Source organism: Pleuronectes platessa, chromosome 20, assembly GCF_947347685.1.
Source record: "Pleuronectes platessa chromosome 20, fPlePla1.1, whole genome shotgun sequence".
Lineage (NCBI taxonomy): Eukaryota > Metazoa > Chordata > Actinopteri > Pleuronectiformes > Pleuronectidae > Pleuronectes > Pleuronectes platessa.
Genome location: NC_070645.1, coordinates 15,208,164 through 15,225,795, shown reverse-complemented (window position 1 = coordinate 15,225,795; position 17,632 = coordinate 15,208,164). Strand labels below are relative to the sequence as shown.

Sequence of the window (17,632 nt, the reverse complement as noted above, 5' to 3'; positions counted from 1 at the left end):
TCCCCTATCTTCCCCTGTGTACAGGACACTGCAATTAATGTTACTCTTTGAATGCACAGTATTCAACTTGTCTGTGATTCAAATAATAAAAGAAATGTTTAGAGATTAAAATTATGCGGTTTGCAATCTTGTGTTTCCAGGGGGTGGGGGGGGGGGGGGTTGATTTGTTGCAGGGTCCCACACGTCCCTTTCGCCTGGGGCCCCAGAAGTTACAGTGCCTGATTGTACTTTTATACTTTTTACTTTCAGAAGCTGACATCGTATCGGTCGGGTGTAATTTGACCCTTTTGTTCATATCAAAATAAAGATTGGAACACGATGTCATTGTGAGCTGTCTCCCTAAGTCATGATACAAAAGCATAAACAAATAAAGGGGGTGGGGCGGGGTGCATCAGTGTGACCACCAAATCAAACAAGCAGCTCTGGACGGATGCTGCCAACTCCCTGTTTCATTATAGCTCTGTGTGCACTGCTGCAAACTGAATAGATTTGGAGACTAATACACTTGACAGATGACAGCAGTCAAACCACTTAGTCACAAAAAAACAGGATTCAGTGTCTCTCCTCTGCCATGCATCTTGTTTTCCTGTTGCACTGAGTAAAAAAGGTGCGGAGCCTTAATCTGCATCATCCGACCACGAAGCCGACGCTGCTTCAATCACAGCTGAGGTGGGAGAGATTAACTCCTGGTGCTGAACTCTCAGCCTCCACAGTCCTCATCACGGCCTTGTTGTCCTCATTATGAATCCTGCCTCGATAACACGGAGCTGACCCCGGGACTGATCCCTTCACCAGCCCTGTGTCATCTGGGCCAAATGAAAATAGCTGTGAATAAGGCACAGCAGAACCTCTCACTGCTCCTTTGAGTACCAGAGGATGTTTTCACACATTGTCTCCGGGGTCTGAGGCTCAGGTACATGAGGAGGTGAGAAAGTAAATGGAGCACATGCTGTTATGTCCCCGAGGAGTGAAAGAAATCCAGTAATTTAATTCTACATTGAGAGTGTAAAAGAAGAGCGGTGCACCTCGGACACATGTGACGTAACCTTCCCTGCTTCCTCCTTGACCCCCGAGCATCTCCCGGGTTCCACCTTTGAAAACCCACAGTTCTGATTTTCACCAGCTCACGAGCAGCTGACATTTGTCGTGGTAAGGACGCGGCAGCCTCGCAGCCGGCCTCTTTGCTCCCACTCCCTCGTCTCAACAGCCACTCGAAGCCAACGCACTCCTCCGAGCATCTGTCGAGTCACAAAGAAACGTGGCACTCTGTCTGTGAGCAGTGGCAGCCTCCCGAGCTGCCGGGAAACACACAGGCTGCTCTTGCTTTGTGCCGTGTCCCCTGAACAAACTGAGCTTGTACACTTTTTGCAGGCTGCAACTTTGAAATGAGCCCAAAAACTCAGAAATCCAGGTTCACCCCCCACCCTCCCCCCTCCCCCCTCCCCCCCTCCCTCAAGCAATATGAAAACAGCAACACTTGAAAACTAGAAGATTCATGTGAAACCGAGCCCCCTAGGAAGCGAGGCTGAGCCAACCCTCCACTGTTTGTTAGAGAGAGACTCAGTGGGCACACAGCACACCCAGTAACAGACCATAATGTTAGATCAATTACTGAAGGCTGCAGCTGCTGAGATTATTACACAGGCTTTGCAAATAACGCACCAACTGCTCATTTAGCCACCGTGCACCGTGCAAGGAGGGGTGTGGGGGGGGGGGGGGGTGGGGATCCTGCACGATAAAAAATATCATCCAATAAATTCTTCTCCCTCTCTCTGGATGAGTCAAAACCCCTTCAGTGGGTTCCAGAGAAGACCTCACGTCCAAAGTGTCAATTAGGTCGGAGCCCGGGCGCTGATGCAAGCTGCCTTCAGCCCGACCCGTTACCGGTTCTGTCCGGATGAGTCAGACGTCCTGAGAGAGCAGAGGAACACACTGCGACCTTCACTGAGGCCGTGAGATGTCATGGCAGGGTTCCATTAGTTTTGGCAGTCCTGATAGTTTGTATACTGCACTGTTACTTTTTTTATTTAAGTTATTTTCTTTTATTTTATTATTTATTTAACTTTCTTCATGGTTTTTTTTGTAGTGTTGCCTTATATTGCTTTTTCAATGCGTCATGATTCAATGTGTTATTCCAACAAACTCGCTTTGGCTTTAGAGGAGGATTCAGAAATGAAGTCTGTGCAGAAGTGATGGAGGTGAGGAGCTGCCATGCTGAGTTCCTGCCAATACACACACTCAGCCAATCAGGAGTCAGTTTCAGGAGTCAGTCATGAAGTTTAAATCCATTTGATAGCATTAAATAACTAGTGAAAACCAAAATTCACCAGAAACATGAAACATTAGATAAGAACTTCCTGAAATGTCAGAAAACCATCAGTCCCGATCTGAAGGCTCCTCAGAATGCGACTGACACAGATGTGACCTTGTGACCTTCCACCCCTGAGCAACGGAGGCTCCACCGGGTGGATCCTCTACCAGAACAACATCATCTCCCATGATTCATTGGGCCTCAGTGACTCGCTGTTTTTCAAAGAGTTAAATAGAGGCATATACGTTTAAATGTAAGGAGTCAAACAGACGCTACATGTGCTCTAAATAACATGTTTTCAAAATTTGGAATCAACAGAAGAATATTTTCGTCATCAGCTTTGTTGCTAGGCGACGGCTGTAACGGCGGCAGTAGCTGGTGACGTGATCGGAAGACAAGAACGTTGCCCCCCCCCCCCCCCCCCCCCCGGGCCACATGTCTATTTTCACCTGGCCATAAACCAAACTCGTCTTCCTCTCCTGTTGTAAAATATGGCCGCACACGCTTCAATCCTCTCTGATGATTTATGGCCCCGGTGAGATGTTTGATATCACCACTCAGTCCTGATATCTGTGGCGTGACAGAAGCTAAATAGATCGAGCTCAGCAGTCGATGAATCAAACCCAACTTGTCTGGGTGTATTAGGCGATGGCCGCTGATAGCCAGCTGTAATGAAAAGACTCAGCCTGAGAGGACAAACGTCTACACGGACGGATGGAGGATAATACGCCGACCTGTCACAGAGTTCAATCCATCACTTCTCACTGTAACGCTCATTAATCTGGGGCTAAAAAACATATCTGTAAAGTCTGTGGATCCAGAGCAAAGCATCACCAGCACCTTCTGATTTCTAATGTTCGTCCATGGAAGAAGAATTTCATTTTGAATTCAGTCACATTTGAGAAAATGTTAAACTCTGGGCTCAGTCTGATCTCAAGGTTCCTGCTGGATTTATGAAAGCTGAAATATGTTCTTTCATCAAATGCTAACAGCTCTTCATACCTTATGTTCGACTAGATTGATATTTCTCTTCTTTCCTATTCTATAGTCGTCCCAGTGTCTGTTTAACACGCTTGCAAATAGCTGCCAGTCAAGTTCCCAGACTTTGGTATATTTTCCTCGGCTGTTATTGAGATTCAGGACACAACCAAACCTCTGCAAACAGAAGAGAGATGCTGAACTGAATGTTAACATCAGTGCTGATGGCAACCCTGATTGCAAAGTGCTGGTGTTAATGTGCAACACACATTTATCAAGATTTTCTGTTACCGAGATTTAAAGACCTGAGTTTAACTGAGTCTCTTTTTATTCTTGGTTTTCCTATAACTGTCTTTTTTCCCTTTTATAACTATTGTCTTTTAACTGCCTTCAACTGCTTTAAGTGCTATGTAAATAAAGATTAGTATTATTATAGTATAACTAAAGTAATATACTGTTCCTAATCTACACTCTCAAGCTCATCTGTGATTGCTGCATTTCATTTAGCGAATTAGACACCGATCATTAATTTAATTGCATATTTCTTTCTCATTTCTAAGAGAAGAATCACTGTTCAGTCCTCCAGGAGTGACTCCATGACAAACACAGCATGTGACTGGTAGGGGAGCCACCATCCTTTGGCCAATTCTGGAGCAGGCTTCGGAATTACGCCTCGTTTGAAGGTACTGGACTCAGGGCTGCAGGTTAGTGAGGCAGGAACACAGGGAAAGTACATTAACCCGTCTGTGGCCCGTCCTGTTCCTTGAAAGACCAGATCTCCTCTCTCTCGCTCTCTCTCGCTCGCTCTCTCTTGCTCTCTCTCGCTCTCTCTCTCTCGGAACAGACTGCACAGACGTGATGACAGGATCAAGGTGACCACGCAGCATGTCTCAGTGTTTTACTGCTGTTTCGTGTCCCCGTGTTGGAGGGAATATAAATGATGTGAGGCAGACGGGACCGATATGATACAGCTCTACACAGAGGACAGAAGTCAAATGTGAAACAGAACCTAGAGACTTGTAATTCCTTCATTCACGTCCTTTCCAGCTGATAAACTATGACTTTGAACCAAAGGGAAACACAAATGTGTTCTTTCATCTTTCTTGTCCAGGAGAAATATCAAATGTGAATGTATATATACATAAAGTATACATAAATACATACACACATATATTGTATGTGTATATATACGTTATTTATAATAAACTCCCACATATACATACAAAGAAATACACATTTATACAATTACATTCACACACAAATATAACAAACAGATACACACGTGTAGTATTTATACTCTCACACACACATAAATAATTTATGCCTACATATATGATCCGAAGCTTCCCAGTGACACAGCGTAATCCGCAGTGGGACTCATTAAAAACAATCATCATCTCCATCTCGCAGCCACACTCTGACAATGGAGACCTCCTCCTCACACAGAGAGAAACATGCTGAGAATCCAATGAGGAAACGTGCACTTGGGGAATAAACACTGCCTCATTCACAAGTATTTGAACATAGATTTGCCAACTTGCAGGGAGAAGAAAACCCTCCCGTGAAGAATGCGACAGCTTCTGGGGTTTAATATCGTACGTTTTCCAACCCCGACAGTGCACTGGGGCAAAGATTGTATTTATAGAGGTTTTTCACAGCCGACATTTTAACTTGTTCCAGCAGGAAAAAGCACAAGAGAACTACATTAAACATGACGGCTGGCTGATCTAGTTTCAGGGTCCTGGTGTATCGTGCACGCAGACTCACTGTCGTCCCTCTCTGGGAGGATTGATGGAACGCAGCCGTCGTTAACACAATTTGTGTCTGCGGTGAAAAACTGATCTGAGAATAGGATACAATAAGGAATTCTGTGCTGGATGCTGTGTGTGGGTCTGTTTGTGTCTGTGTGTGATGCAAAAAGAGGACGGCCACCCTCTTGTTCTAAATATAAAGGTTATGATGCAGCTCGGCGCCTGAGTGAATCATCACAGAGCTGGAGTGCCAGCTTGGGACCTATATCCGCCAGCCGCTCGATATAAAGTTTCTACCGTCGTGTGTCCTGACTGCTGATCGGGGATCAGTGAGGGGGATAAGAAGTGTGAATTGGAGACACTAAGGGGAGAGATTCCGAGTTTTCCTTTAAACTCCTTGTGTTAGATAACAAATGGACACAATTATCTCGATGGCTGCTCGAGGATGTCAGGGTTTGGACATGTGCCATACTTTTCTGCCCCCCCCCCCCTTCAAATAACAGTGTAGTGTCTGAGGCAGGGGCTGGAAGAACAAATGAAGGGTAATGAAAATACAAGCGGGGCCAAATCGGAGAATGAATCAGGGCCGAATGAAAGATGCCCTCTTTCCTAAAGGAGGCAAAGGATGATATCAAATATTGAACTGTATTTAAAATGGCAAAGCTCCTTAAGGTAAGTGAGGAGGCCTTTTATGTGAAGTGATGCGAAATTAAATGCATTATTATAACAGCTTTTACATGTGTGATGAATAGATTGTGTGTTTGTTTTGATTGACACTGATGGAAGTGAAGGAGGGTGGGCGTGGCTCGGGCAGGTTTGCGTCACGAAATCAAACAGTGAACCAACAACAAGCAGCTGAGCTTAAAGCGCGATGGTCCCGACGCAGGTGAAGCGTCTCAGGAAGCACGTTGTGCACCGGGGCCTCACTCATTGTGTAACTTCTCCCGTTGGATCGCAGCGGAAACACAAAGTTGTTGTTTTTTTTTGTACCAAATGCAAATGGTAAGTGATGCAACGTCTCCCTCGTTCGGGGACATTTTCTGAACTTATAAGCAAAGAGAGTTCGAGCCCAGAGACGTGCAGAAGCGGTGAAACACTTAAGAATGTAGAGAAAGGAAGTGGACAGATTCTCACCGAATTTCCTGTCCCCGAGGACAAGTGAGGAGCACAGGCTGACGGCCAACGCCGCGATGAGGACGGGACAGCGCAGCGACTCCATACTGCTCCTGCGAACACAAACACTACTCCTCCATCGCACACCTCCGCTACAGCGACATGCTTCTGACCGCCGACCCGGGGGCGAGCTGCTGGCTGCTGGCTGCTGGCGGGGGAAACGCGCTCTCAAAGCGGCATGGTCGAAGAGGAAGAGGAGGAAGAGGAAGCCGGAGGATGGAGATTCGCTCAGCGGTAACACAACACAGGCGTTGGTTCAGCACCACAACCAGAAAGCAGCTCCACAGGAGGAGCCCCTCCTAAGTGTCTGACGTCAAACACGCATGGTGAGGAGGGAGGATGCGCGCGCGGACGCACGGATGGATAGATGGATGGATGGATGGAAGAGGGAGGGAGGGAAGGGATGGATGAGGAGAAGCAGAAAGATGAGACAGGAGTGCTGAATGATTACAGCCCGGAAGCCACGCGAGGCAACACATGAAGAAACCCGAGAGGAAATATAAATAAATAAATAAGAGGAAGTTGATGATTGACTCATCTGATTAACTTGACTGGAGGAATAAATGTGCTGCTCCAAATTTAGATTCATGACGACACGACGGCACATCACAACATTACTGGGAAGCTGGAGACAAATAAAATCCACCATAGATTTTAATATAACTGCAAAATCGTATTATAGTGGATATTGTATAAGGCAAGTGCTGGAAATATCTACGTCGAAATGGATACTGGTATTTCTTTGAATAGAGGAGAAGATGGTGAATGTCCCTTGTATGTTTGAAGGTCTTCTGCACATGTAAGTTATCAGCTAACAGTAGATAATGGACAATAACCTCAGTTGTGAACCTTAGATTCATCAACTGTAATAAACGATACAGGCCGGACTTGAGGGTAAAGGTCAATATTAGTTTTTGCTTTTCACCCCATTTTCACTAACTGTAATATCCCTATAATGTTATTTTAAGCTGTGATACAAATAACCACAACAAAACACAAAGGGCTGCAAAGCTAGGAAAACTGAAGGAGAAAACACATCTATACACAGAAATAGAAAGTAATTAAATACATTTACAGCAGTACTAACATATATTAAAGGTAGGTTTTCTTTTTAAGTAAAAGGAGGAAACAGCCTGTGGAGTGCATATTCACAGATGAAGAGTTAATAGCATCTGGATTTGTGAAATGTCGTCGTTCGCCTTTAAAAGTGTAGCGAGGTGAGAGGGTGATTTATAGCTAGTTTGTTTTGGGTTATTTCTGCTTTGCAAAGTGCAGAACAGGCGAGAAGAAGATCTGAGAAACAAATAAACATCACGTCTGTGTGGATTGATAGAGTCGGCTTTATTCTGAAAACACACTACACCCTACAATGCAAATAGACCAACACAAGTACATTTATATACACACAGATACAGATGCATGAAAAATATACATGTATTTCATATGACATTGTATTTAAAAATGGAAGTGGAGCACAGAGCGGTGCAGAGGGAAAGCTATAAAAGAGAATGCCTCTCAATAATCCTAATTTTGTGGTTTGGAGCTTTGAGATTTGCGTGATGTGTGTAACAGGAAATAAATAAACACAGAGCTGAGGACAAATATGGGGACAGACCTGCATTTGTCCCCAGAATTTAGATTCTTAATCAGCAGCATATTTTCTTAAAATCCAGGTCAGTGAATATGAAATTGTGCTTCGTGGGATTTTAGTCTGCCAGCAACAATAAGTCTGTTATGCTAATAGAAAAAGCTGGTGTTATACCTCCCTCCTCTGCTTGATAAAATACAAGTGTATCATATACAACTTAGGTCCTTTGTTTAATGAGGGGACTTATAAATCCAGAATTTCATTTAGGGTCTTCACAGAAGATTCAAAAATAATCCTGTTGGGGAAAAATATAGAAAGTTCAGGTGGTTATCTCGGCTCAAACTAAGAAAAGATGATTAACAGTTTACCAACATCTTATTTATAGAGAACATGTAAGATCATGATGTCCCTCCACTCACCCCTGGATGTCTTCGCTGTCTGAAGATGTGACTGCATGTTTGTGAAGCTGCTGCTGGACAGATGTGGCTGCACTCTTCAGGCCCGCTTTACTCTGTCCCGCTGCAGAACAAGAAAAAGGATCAGTCACTGTATTCATCTTTAAGAGCAGAGAGAAGAACACTTGATAACACATCATAAATAATGAATAATCCACCCTCTCATGGTGAATACTCACTGTGTTTGATGACGGACAAGACGTGCAGGACGGCCGTCAGTTCATACAAACTACTGATGGCCTCGGACTCCAGAGATGAGCTGACCTCCGTCAAGAACGCCCTGAAACAAGCCCACATCGAGAAATAATGCTCAAGAGCAACAGTGGATGTGTTAAACAGAAGAAAAAGGTTAAACTGTCGAAAGGAACAGACGAGATGAGGCTATGTGCCCTCGGGTGCGTTGGGTTTTCTGTCTGTGTTAGTGAAACGGGGCTGGAGGTTGTTTACCTGCTAACAGCCGACGACTTGAGGACGACAGACAGCAAGACGCTGGACAGAGGAGGCATGTCCTCCACTGACTCTGGGGTGATCACCTCTTCAGGATTTGTAATCTTCAAAACATACGAGCACAGCAGCTGACAACACACACTAAATATTCCAGTTCACTCAAATCATTCCCTTATTTAAACTGCTAAGGAACACACACAGATAGTTCAGCCCTTTTCAGAGAGAGGTTGGTAAAAGCAGCAGCGTTGATTACTTCCTGTGACAGCTCATACCTTCTGAATCAAATGTCTCATCTCCACAATGATGACAGCAAACACCGTGGAAAAGACCCCGATGAGAGGAGCTGTGTCCCAGGTTTGGGCCACCTGGAGGAAATCTGTCAGACCGGGCTTAGCTGACTGACACAGCTACAGACGGGGCAGAGAGATACAGGGAATCACTTGAATTGTCAGAATCTGGTCCAGTTCAAGAGAAATGCTGAACTGTAGATCATGTTAAAAGACTTAGACGTCTTTCAAACCAGCGGTTAGCTCCTATATTCAGCCAAGAAAGTATTAAAATATGAAGAATTCTAAACAGAGTTTGGTGGATTTGTTACAGCAGCAGCTCAGGAAGCAGGGGATCATGGGTAATATCCACCGTTCAGCTGTGTTGCAGCTCAGTGAGTGGGACTTCGCAGTCTACACATTGACAGATTTAGTTTTTTCCTCGACATGAAAACCACTTAATCACTCGGATCCAGAGGTCAACAGAATTAACATCCTGCGAAGACTGACGCTCTGTAATCAAGAGCCATTTTCACAGCGACGGCAGATGTACTTTAAACAAATCAAATGTTCCTGTTGTATTTTCAACGGCTATGAAAGCAGCAAGTGAATAAGTAAGAAATAAGCCATATAAATATAAAGAACACATAATAAATACCAAAATGGACAAATCTGCGTACCTGTTTCCCCTCTTCCGGTTCCTTCCTCAGGCGGCGAGCTAAGAGCTCTATAACCTTCTGGAAGACGTTGGCCACCACACCCAGAATGACAATGGTTGGATCCTCCTGGTTTTCCTGATCCTGTTGGTTGTCTTCAGGCACATAACTGGCTGCCACCTCCTTCAAAATTGGCAACACAGCAGGAATACAGAGGAAGCCGGCCTCTGCAAACACAAAGGAAAACACAGGTGTTTATTCAGGTTAGAAAACATGGAAATATGTCAGAGTCCCGATCGTTTGCTCCCTAACCTACAACTGTTTTCTAGAACTTGCAGCTCACAGAAGCTCTTGCTTTGTGGATCACTTCGGATATTTTGAAACACTCACCTGAGAGAAGGACGAGCGAGCAGAGGTGGAGGATTTGACCCTTGAACTCTTCGTCGCCCAAACCCACGAGCAAAACATCACGGCACACTGCCAGGAAGCTCTGGTAAAAACACATCACCGTCACGATGAAGAAAAACGTTTCACACTCGAAAAAGGGAAAGTTAAAAATCAATAGAGACGACACAGGAGTCTAAGAGGAACATTTCAGAAACCGGTGGCCTGTAGAAGCTTCCAACGTTTCCCAACCACTACATGAATATGAATGACACTGAAAATCACATTCACAGGGTGATTTTCAAAATCCGATTGCTGTAGCCTTTGGTGACAGGCTGAGAATAATGGCACAAATAAGGAAATACACACATTGTCACTACGGCAGTATGAGCAGGAGATTTGTACAGTACAGTGTGTGTGTGTGTGGACTGGAGCGGAACAATATACGAGGAGCCCTAAATTTACAGAGCAGAACTGAAAGTCCTGGGAATAGAAGGTTTAATGTTCTGGATAACGACAACTCTTCCTCTATAGCATCAGCACGGGCTGAGAACCAGGCAGTAAAAGGATAAAACAAATATAGAAACTAACAACCCATGAATAAGGAGATGTGATTTAATTTAATATTAAGCCTGGATTTCCCTGCACAGAAAGGACTTTTTGCTCAGATTGATTTTAAGACGTGAACAGATGATCTTACTGCAGAAATAATTCAGGAAGTAACAATATTGTGTTTTAGTATCAACAGGCACCAGAAAGATTCAAAAACATCTGATACAGAAAGGTCTGATCGCGCAGTGAAAGACATTCAATCATCAAACCTCAAGTTGATGAGTATTGAGGACGCCTGCATATAAGTTTGTCTTTTCAAAGCTTCCTGTTTAATTAGTAACAGTAGCTCACCTCAGTTATCTCTGCGGCGAGCGGCTGTGACTTCTCTGTATCCTCCTCGTCATTGTTGGTACTGTTGGTCAGGAAGGGTAACACCCGTTTTACCACCCACGCTGCCGTGTGCTGCAGGGAGAGCAGGTAGTCACGACCCTCCGAGGCCTAAAGAAGAAGCAAAGGTTCAATTCTCTTTTTGCTCTAACTTCTCTTTAAAAAAATCAAGACAGGGATCCAACCTTTTCTAAACGGATTTCTGCAACTCAGTTCAGGTATCTGCCATTACCAGTGGGATAACAATCATCTCTTCTTCATAAATGTAAAATCCTTATACTATGAAACTCATTTTTATTAAAGTAGGATTGTTGTAGCACTGAGAACCTGAATCAACAGCTCAAAACAAAACATTCCAAAAGGAAACTACCTCAAAAACGTGCATCATCTAGGAAAGAAAAGAGAGTTCAGTTTTTCCACTGGAGCCGCAGCTGGTAAATAAACTAAAAAGTGCAATGAGGGTGAAACATAATGTATGTTAATTAAAACACTCACATTATGTTGCAGATGTGCACCGAGGCGGCCGTGGAGCAGGAAGGCTTTCAGTGCAGTCTCCAAACTGGGCCTTGGTTGATCGTCTGCAGGGGAGCTGAGGTGAGTGTGCAGCACCGACTGAGAAGACAAACACTGAATCATATATCTGAGGAAACACTTCATACAACAGCATGGGTGGATAGATGCTACTATTGCAGGGTTATATGGACTAAAAACATACATGTTTCAGTTCTGGTGAGATTTAATAATAGGGAATGATATCCAGCATACCTTCCAGTTACCCAGAACTGTGAGGAGCTGATTCAGTGGTTTCTGACCCAGCGACATGACTTCCTGTCGTGTGGAGGTGTGGCTGAACAGGTACTCCAGGTAAACCAGTGCCAGTTCGGGTTTGGCTTCCACCGTCTCCTGGATACGCACCTTTCGACTGGCGTTAGCTTTCTCCTGAAGGTGAAAGGAATATAACTTTTAAACCTCTTTTCATTTAAATCTGAGCTAAAAAAAACAAATCGACCATACAACACATCTTTTGACCTTCTTGTCTGTTCCAGCTCTGTCACATGTTTTGCTAACTCACCTTTTGCTTGGGCAGAGCTTCAGTGAGCCATTCAGAGATGAGCTCGAGGATGTCACGGGCCTGACCCCAGCTGCACATGCAGTCTAACAGCTGGCTGTACTGCGCTGGTCCAGCTCCTGGTTCCAGCTTCTTCAGCCTGGACAACACGCTACAGCTGGGAGGGACAATGCAAAGTGAGGGCGACAGGTTAGTCAGTAAAAAGTTAAATGGGTTTTAAACTTAACATAACATTTAAAGTGAGACAAGAACGTGTTTTACTGCTCACCTGAATGTTGGAACTGCAGCTGGGGGCATAAACGAGGCCAGTTGTATGAGAGGAACGATGCAACGCTCATCCTGAGAAAGAAAAATAAAGTCTCACTCGAATACGTCTTCTTCTCTGGTAGGAAAATGTGATTGAAATGAACTAGATAGCCGATTGTACCTCAAAGGTCTGGAAATATTTGGACATGACATTTCCAAACTTGGCAACCGTGTACTGCTGAGCCTCCTTGTTCTGTTTCAGGGCCTTCTCGATACTTCTCCACAGGATGACCACGACCTCCAGCAGACCTGACACAACAGCCATGTCCTTCCCCAAAACTACAGGTGCAGCCTGCTGGGATCAAAATCAAGACTTGATCTCCACAGTCTCAAAGTATAAACTCAGTTTTCCTTCACATACTAAGTCATTAAGGATTAGAGACTAACAACTATCAATTTCTTTTGCATTATTTAGCAAATTAAAAAAACAGGCATTTGGAGGACTAAACTCCTCAAACGTGAAGAGGTTCTCTTTTTGATAGAAATGTTAATTGAACATACTTTGGTCTTGGCGTGTTGGATGGGTTAAATAAAACTAATTTCAGGATTAATTGAGAAAACAATTTGAAAATGAATTACCTATTTCAATTTTCATTTGAATCCCTACATGAAACTACAGTAAAAACACGCTCCTTGGCAACTTCATTATTATAATTATCATAACTTGGTAATCAGCTCTAAATACCAAGTTTAATTTATGGGGCTGAAGCATTTCTTTTTTTCTCTGTTACAATCAGCTTCTCTTACTGGGCTGTTCTCCCTGATGCTCTCGTCAATCTCAGTCACGTCAAAGTCTGTCTGGATACAGTTGTTCAGCACACGGCGAATAGCCAACATCATCTTTACTGGAGAAGAAGAAGAGCAAAGGTGTTTAGATTATAGACGAGGGCTAGAAATCACATTGGACAAACTGTATTCTGTATGTGCAAAAAACAAACTGCGTCTCATTGACCTACACAGCACTTACTTATGTTAGTAGGGGCAGTGTGTCTGTAAGTGTGCTGGTAGAACTTCCTGGCAGCCATGGGGTTCATCTGGATGAGGGTGACACACCGACAGCACCACTCCCGGTCCGTCTCGTTGACGGGGAAGAAGGACTTAAAGAGCAGATCGACGATTCGCTTGGAGACCGACTGAGAATCGATGGCCAGACGGGCCAGCAGGTGGTCCATGCTGCTCACGTCCCAGAACTGGAGAGTGAGAGACAAACAGCTTCAGGAGTTATGAGCAGAAAAGAACAAAAATGCAGGTTTAATTTCACAGTGAAAGAACAATAGTGGCTTCCGCCGTTAAGCAAAAACAAACCCAACACATGCTGTACCTTGGCCGCTCGCACTGCCTTGACCTTGAGCAGCATGTCGAGGAACGCGGTGCGGACTTTCTCCGAGCTGTCGTGAAGGCTGTACTTGAGAGTGGGCAGGAGTTTTTCCAGCAGCGGATGGCTGAGACCATTGTCCAGGACGATGGTCAGACACTTGGGAAAGCATCGCACAAACCACAAGCAACTCAATATCCAGTTTACTGCCAATAACAACAGCCGTGCAACAATAAATCAAAACAATAATCTCATTTCATTTGGCCTCACAAAACACTTTAGTTTGTTTAAATGTCCTCATCTTAGATCTTGGATAGGATTTCATTGTCACAGTTAACTTGAGGAAAACATGCAACTTAATTTCCTACCTTGAAGACTGAACAACGGACATCGGGGGAACTGGCGTCCACTGACATCTCGTTCACCAGCTTCTTTAGGAAGTCGGTGATAATCGTGGGAGGGAATAGCTCCCAGCACTTAGCCAGGATCTTACAGACTCCCAGGGTGGCGTTTGTGCGCACGGTGGGGTGAGGGTCTTCGAGGAGGGCCTGAGGACGACAGACAGCAGGTGGAGGTTTTACTTCCTCCAAATCATGACATAAAAAGTGGTCAAAGTGGGAAAATAGTTCTCACCATTATTGTGTCCAACTGCCTTTGAATGGTGTCATCTATGTGCTCATTGGTCTTATCGGGGTTGTGCACTGGGAAGGCCTCGGTGAAAAGCAGAGTGGCGTTTGCACGTACCTCAAAGTTCGGAGCCTGAACAAATCAAACAGAAGCATGTGAGACGAGAATAAAATAAATGGCACAAATGCATTTGAAAGTCTGTGTGCGTACATTTAAAGATTTCCAGAGGATAGGCTTGTAGAGATTGTGGAGCATCGTGTCCACTTTGTTGCAGCCCTTCCTTGTGTTGAAGTAGCTCACAATCTGCAAACAAGAGCAGGGAGTTCAGAGATTAGACAGTGAACATCATGGCAACACCAGAAAAAGAATACAGCTGGGAGACAAATGTACCTGTCGGACTTTGGCATGGACAGGAGAGGTTCTGTGAAGGAGGATGGCACACTGCATGAAATCCTGAATGCACGAGATCTCAATCTGCTCCAGCAAGTCGCCACTAGCCTTCTTCCACGCTCTGAAGTAGATCTCCGTGATGTGAGTCGTCACGGTTCTGAACAAAACAAGTTAATAGTCGGGTGAGATGAAGGGAAAATGTGCGTGTGTCAAGGGGAGTTAAGTCGGCTTCTTACTTGCTATAAAACTCCAGCTGGTTTTTGATGGTGCCATGAATAACCCAGATGAAGTCCACGTTCCAGCTGAAAAGAAACACCAGGAACCGCTTCCCCTGTGACAACACACACATCATCAGGTTGACAGCTCATAGAAAAGGCTGCAACAATAAGAAGGAAAACAAAATGAGTCACACGAACACAAACACACGACGGCTAGACTTCCCTCTACTCACGTCGTCATTTCTCATGTAAACAGGACGGTGAAAAAACTGAAGCAACAAGTCGACGATTTGCTTGTTGTCTTCCGATGTGTAGTCCAGACTCAGAAGCACATCGTGGAGACCCCAGAGTCGTTGGATCTCAACACCCTGACAACAGATGCAAGATGAGAAAGTGTTATACGAGAAGGATGTCAGGCCCATAATCGAACTAAAGTGCTTTCAGCGCTGAACAGATGCTTGTGGCAGGACGCTGAGGCCATAATGATGAAGAGTCACACACTGACCGGTTTCTTCACAATGAGACTTTTCTGCAGAGAGATGAGAAAAGCGGTGCGGCCAAACTGTTCTCTCTCTTTCAGCCCCTTCTTCCACCAAGCCTCGCAGAGGGTGTGGATATGGAGCTGCAAAGGAGCCTCGGACACGGGCAGGGACGCCAGAACAGCTGGGGGGGGGGGGGGGGGGCAGAGAGAGATCAGAAACTAGTTTCCTACAAAACAAGAATAAGAATATATCTGTTGTTTTGAAATGAAGAGCAGTGGGAGAAAAAATTGGCAAAAACACCCACTGTGAAGTCTGTGAGCAACTTTCAGAAGAGCCTGGTAGGTGTCACCATCTTGTAAAACCATTAGAGACGCTGAAGCCACCCGAGCGACACCATCCACTACAGCCATGACATGTTTCTGAAGGAAGAGAAAAACTGAGAGATGTTCAAATGCAAACAATACTGTGCAACTGGTGGGAACAGCATGTTGGTACATGCCAAATCCCATGGCTTAAAAATTCATTAAAAAATCTAAAAATGAATGGTTCTTTGCACACTCCTGCTCTGTATATATGAAAAAAAATTATATATGGCAACAAAATAAACCTAAGAGATAAGATAGTAAAGCTTGTTCTATATATCAGGTGAACTCACAGGGTCTAGAGTTAACTCCACATCTCCTCCATCCTCCTCCCTGGCCTCCTCCCAGCGCTCGGGAGGTAACTCCTGCAGGAAGCGTTGAAGGAGCGAATCCAGTCTTCCCCACAGAGCCTCCCTCTGGTCTCTGGACATCTCCTGCACCACCTCCTCCACATCGAAGGGCTCTGCTTTGTCCTTCTGCTCAAAGGTGGAGGGCAAAAACAAGTTCAGACACAGAGCTCAGATATCAGCTACAAAATCCCTCTGTATTCAGACTCAGGAGTCACACTAATGCAGAAGAGATGATTGACACATAACTTATCCTATGGAAGCATGTGTCCTATTTTTCATTATTATTTCATAAACTTCTTTAAACAATGACAACAACAAAAACATAGTAACAACAATATTTGCAGAAACTGTCAGAATAATATCACACACTCTCACACTTTGAGACATTTGATTTTAGACATCAAATTGCTATATTTAACAAGTACTACAGTTTACAATTTGTTTTATCATTATATATTTATAACATTAACTAAACCCATTTACAAATATATGTTTACATATTATTTCCCGGCAAAATTGGTAAAATTTAGACAATTAAAAGGAGACAGAGAAGGGAATTTGATTAACAATAACAAGACTATTTCAAATGACGACACATTTGAGGATTCAGTAAATATCATTTTACAGAAATGGAAATATGAGTTGAAAGTTATGATGTTCCTTAATTCCATGTGGGATAAGTGTTCCAGGTACAGTTTGTGCTGCTTGGCAGGAAAAGGCAGATTGTAAAGAAATACATATACATAAATACTATTACTAAATGTACACTCATCCTGTGACACTGCACTTTACTGAAGTACATTTCTATACTAACAGAACTAGATAGTGAGAGGTGCATATCATCATGTGCACATTCTGTTTTCATTTGATTTCTTATTTGTGTTATATAATATCATGTCTCTGATAACTGCTGCTCTAACAAACCTGCATTCAAAATGTGTAGTAGTTTTTGTAGTAGTACGTTTAAATATCTATTCACCATCTTCTCACCTACTTACTGAATTCAGCCTGAGCTACTTCAGGACCTTTCTTCGTGTGTTATTCTCACTTTATATAAACGTACTCACGTGTAACTGGATGAAATGGAGGAACTGCTCCACACGCTCCTCACACGCAGCCTCTAGAAACGCGTCTCTCTTGGACATGACTTCAGTTTCCGAGGTGAAGCTTTCCAGAGAATCTGCGACGGAGGAAAGTCTCGTTAACTTTTATTTTATGAACTCATCTGTCAAGTTACTTTAACGGACCAAAACAAACATGGCAGCCGCGGAGTGTAAAGTGTTACAAGCGGGTGTTGGAGCCGCTCCGTGTGTCGTTAGCAGCCATTTTGTGTCTTCAGATCATAACTGGATTCAAATATATAAGAATAATTCCTTTATTTACCTTTTATCGATGATTTCCGGACACACGACCATAGCAACACTGAACCCGCGCAAATTCAGAATACGTCGACTGTGCGCGTCATGACGTCGTGCGTGCTTATTGACGTAGACGCGTAGCTGCACTTCGCCACTTCTGCCGCTTGATGGCGACAAAGCCCCGCGTTATTATTTTATCTTTTGATG

The 17,632-nt window shown here is 44.1% G+C and overlaps 2 protein-coding genes across 3 annotated transcripts in view; both read right to left on the bottom strand.

Moving 5' to 3' along the window:
• ptprn2 (protein tyrosine phosphatase receptor type N2) overlaps positions 1-6,277 on the bottom strand; it is a 115,567-nt gene extending 109,290 nt beyond the window's left edge. Inside the window, exon 1 of the mRNA XM_053412548.1 lies at positions 6,175-6,277. Within this exon, the coding sequence (XP_053268523.1) occupies positions 6,175-6,259 (85 nt within the window). The 5' untranslated portion in view covers positions 6,260-6,277. The remainder of the gene's footprint in view (positions 1-6,174) is intronic.
• Positions 6,278-7,548: 1,271 nt separating this feature from the next.
• Positions 7,549-17,554, bottom strand: ncapg2 (non-SMC condensin II complex, subunit G2). Of its 2 annotated transcripts, none has more exons than XM_053412395.1 (27): positions 17,451-17,554; positions 17,135-17,247; positions 16,011-16,193; positions 15,660-15,774; positions 15,379-15,536; positions 15,107-15,241; positions 14,892-14,986; positions 14,656-14,812; positions 14,476-14,568; positions 14,272-14,397; positions 14,007-14,186; positions 13,645-13,797; positions 13,291-13,513; positions 13,071-13,168; positions 12,445-12,618; positions 12,286-12,356; positions 12,021-12,174; positions 11,714-11,887; positions 11,444-11,560; positions 10,913-11,059; positions 10,016-10,115; positions 9,650-9,852; positions 8,976-9,110; positions 8,704-8,807; positions 8,436-8,536; positions 8,221-8,320; positions 7,549-8,096 (listed from the first exon to the last, which is right to left on the bottom strand). In XM_053412395.1, exons 2-27 carry the CDS (start codon positions 17,210-17,212, stop codon positions 8,045-8,047), a joined length of 3,426 nt encoding a protein of 1,141 aa, XP_053268370.1. In that variant the 5' UTR covers positions 17,213-17,247; positions 17,451-17,554; the 3' UTR covers positions 7,549-8,044. The 2 variants fall into 2 exon arrangements, with proteins under 2 accessions (XP_053268370.1, XP_053268371.1); XM_053412396.1 differs by having other exon boundaries at positions 12,445-12,615.
• Between the last annotated feature and the right edge of the window lie 78 nt (positions 17,555-17,632).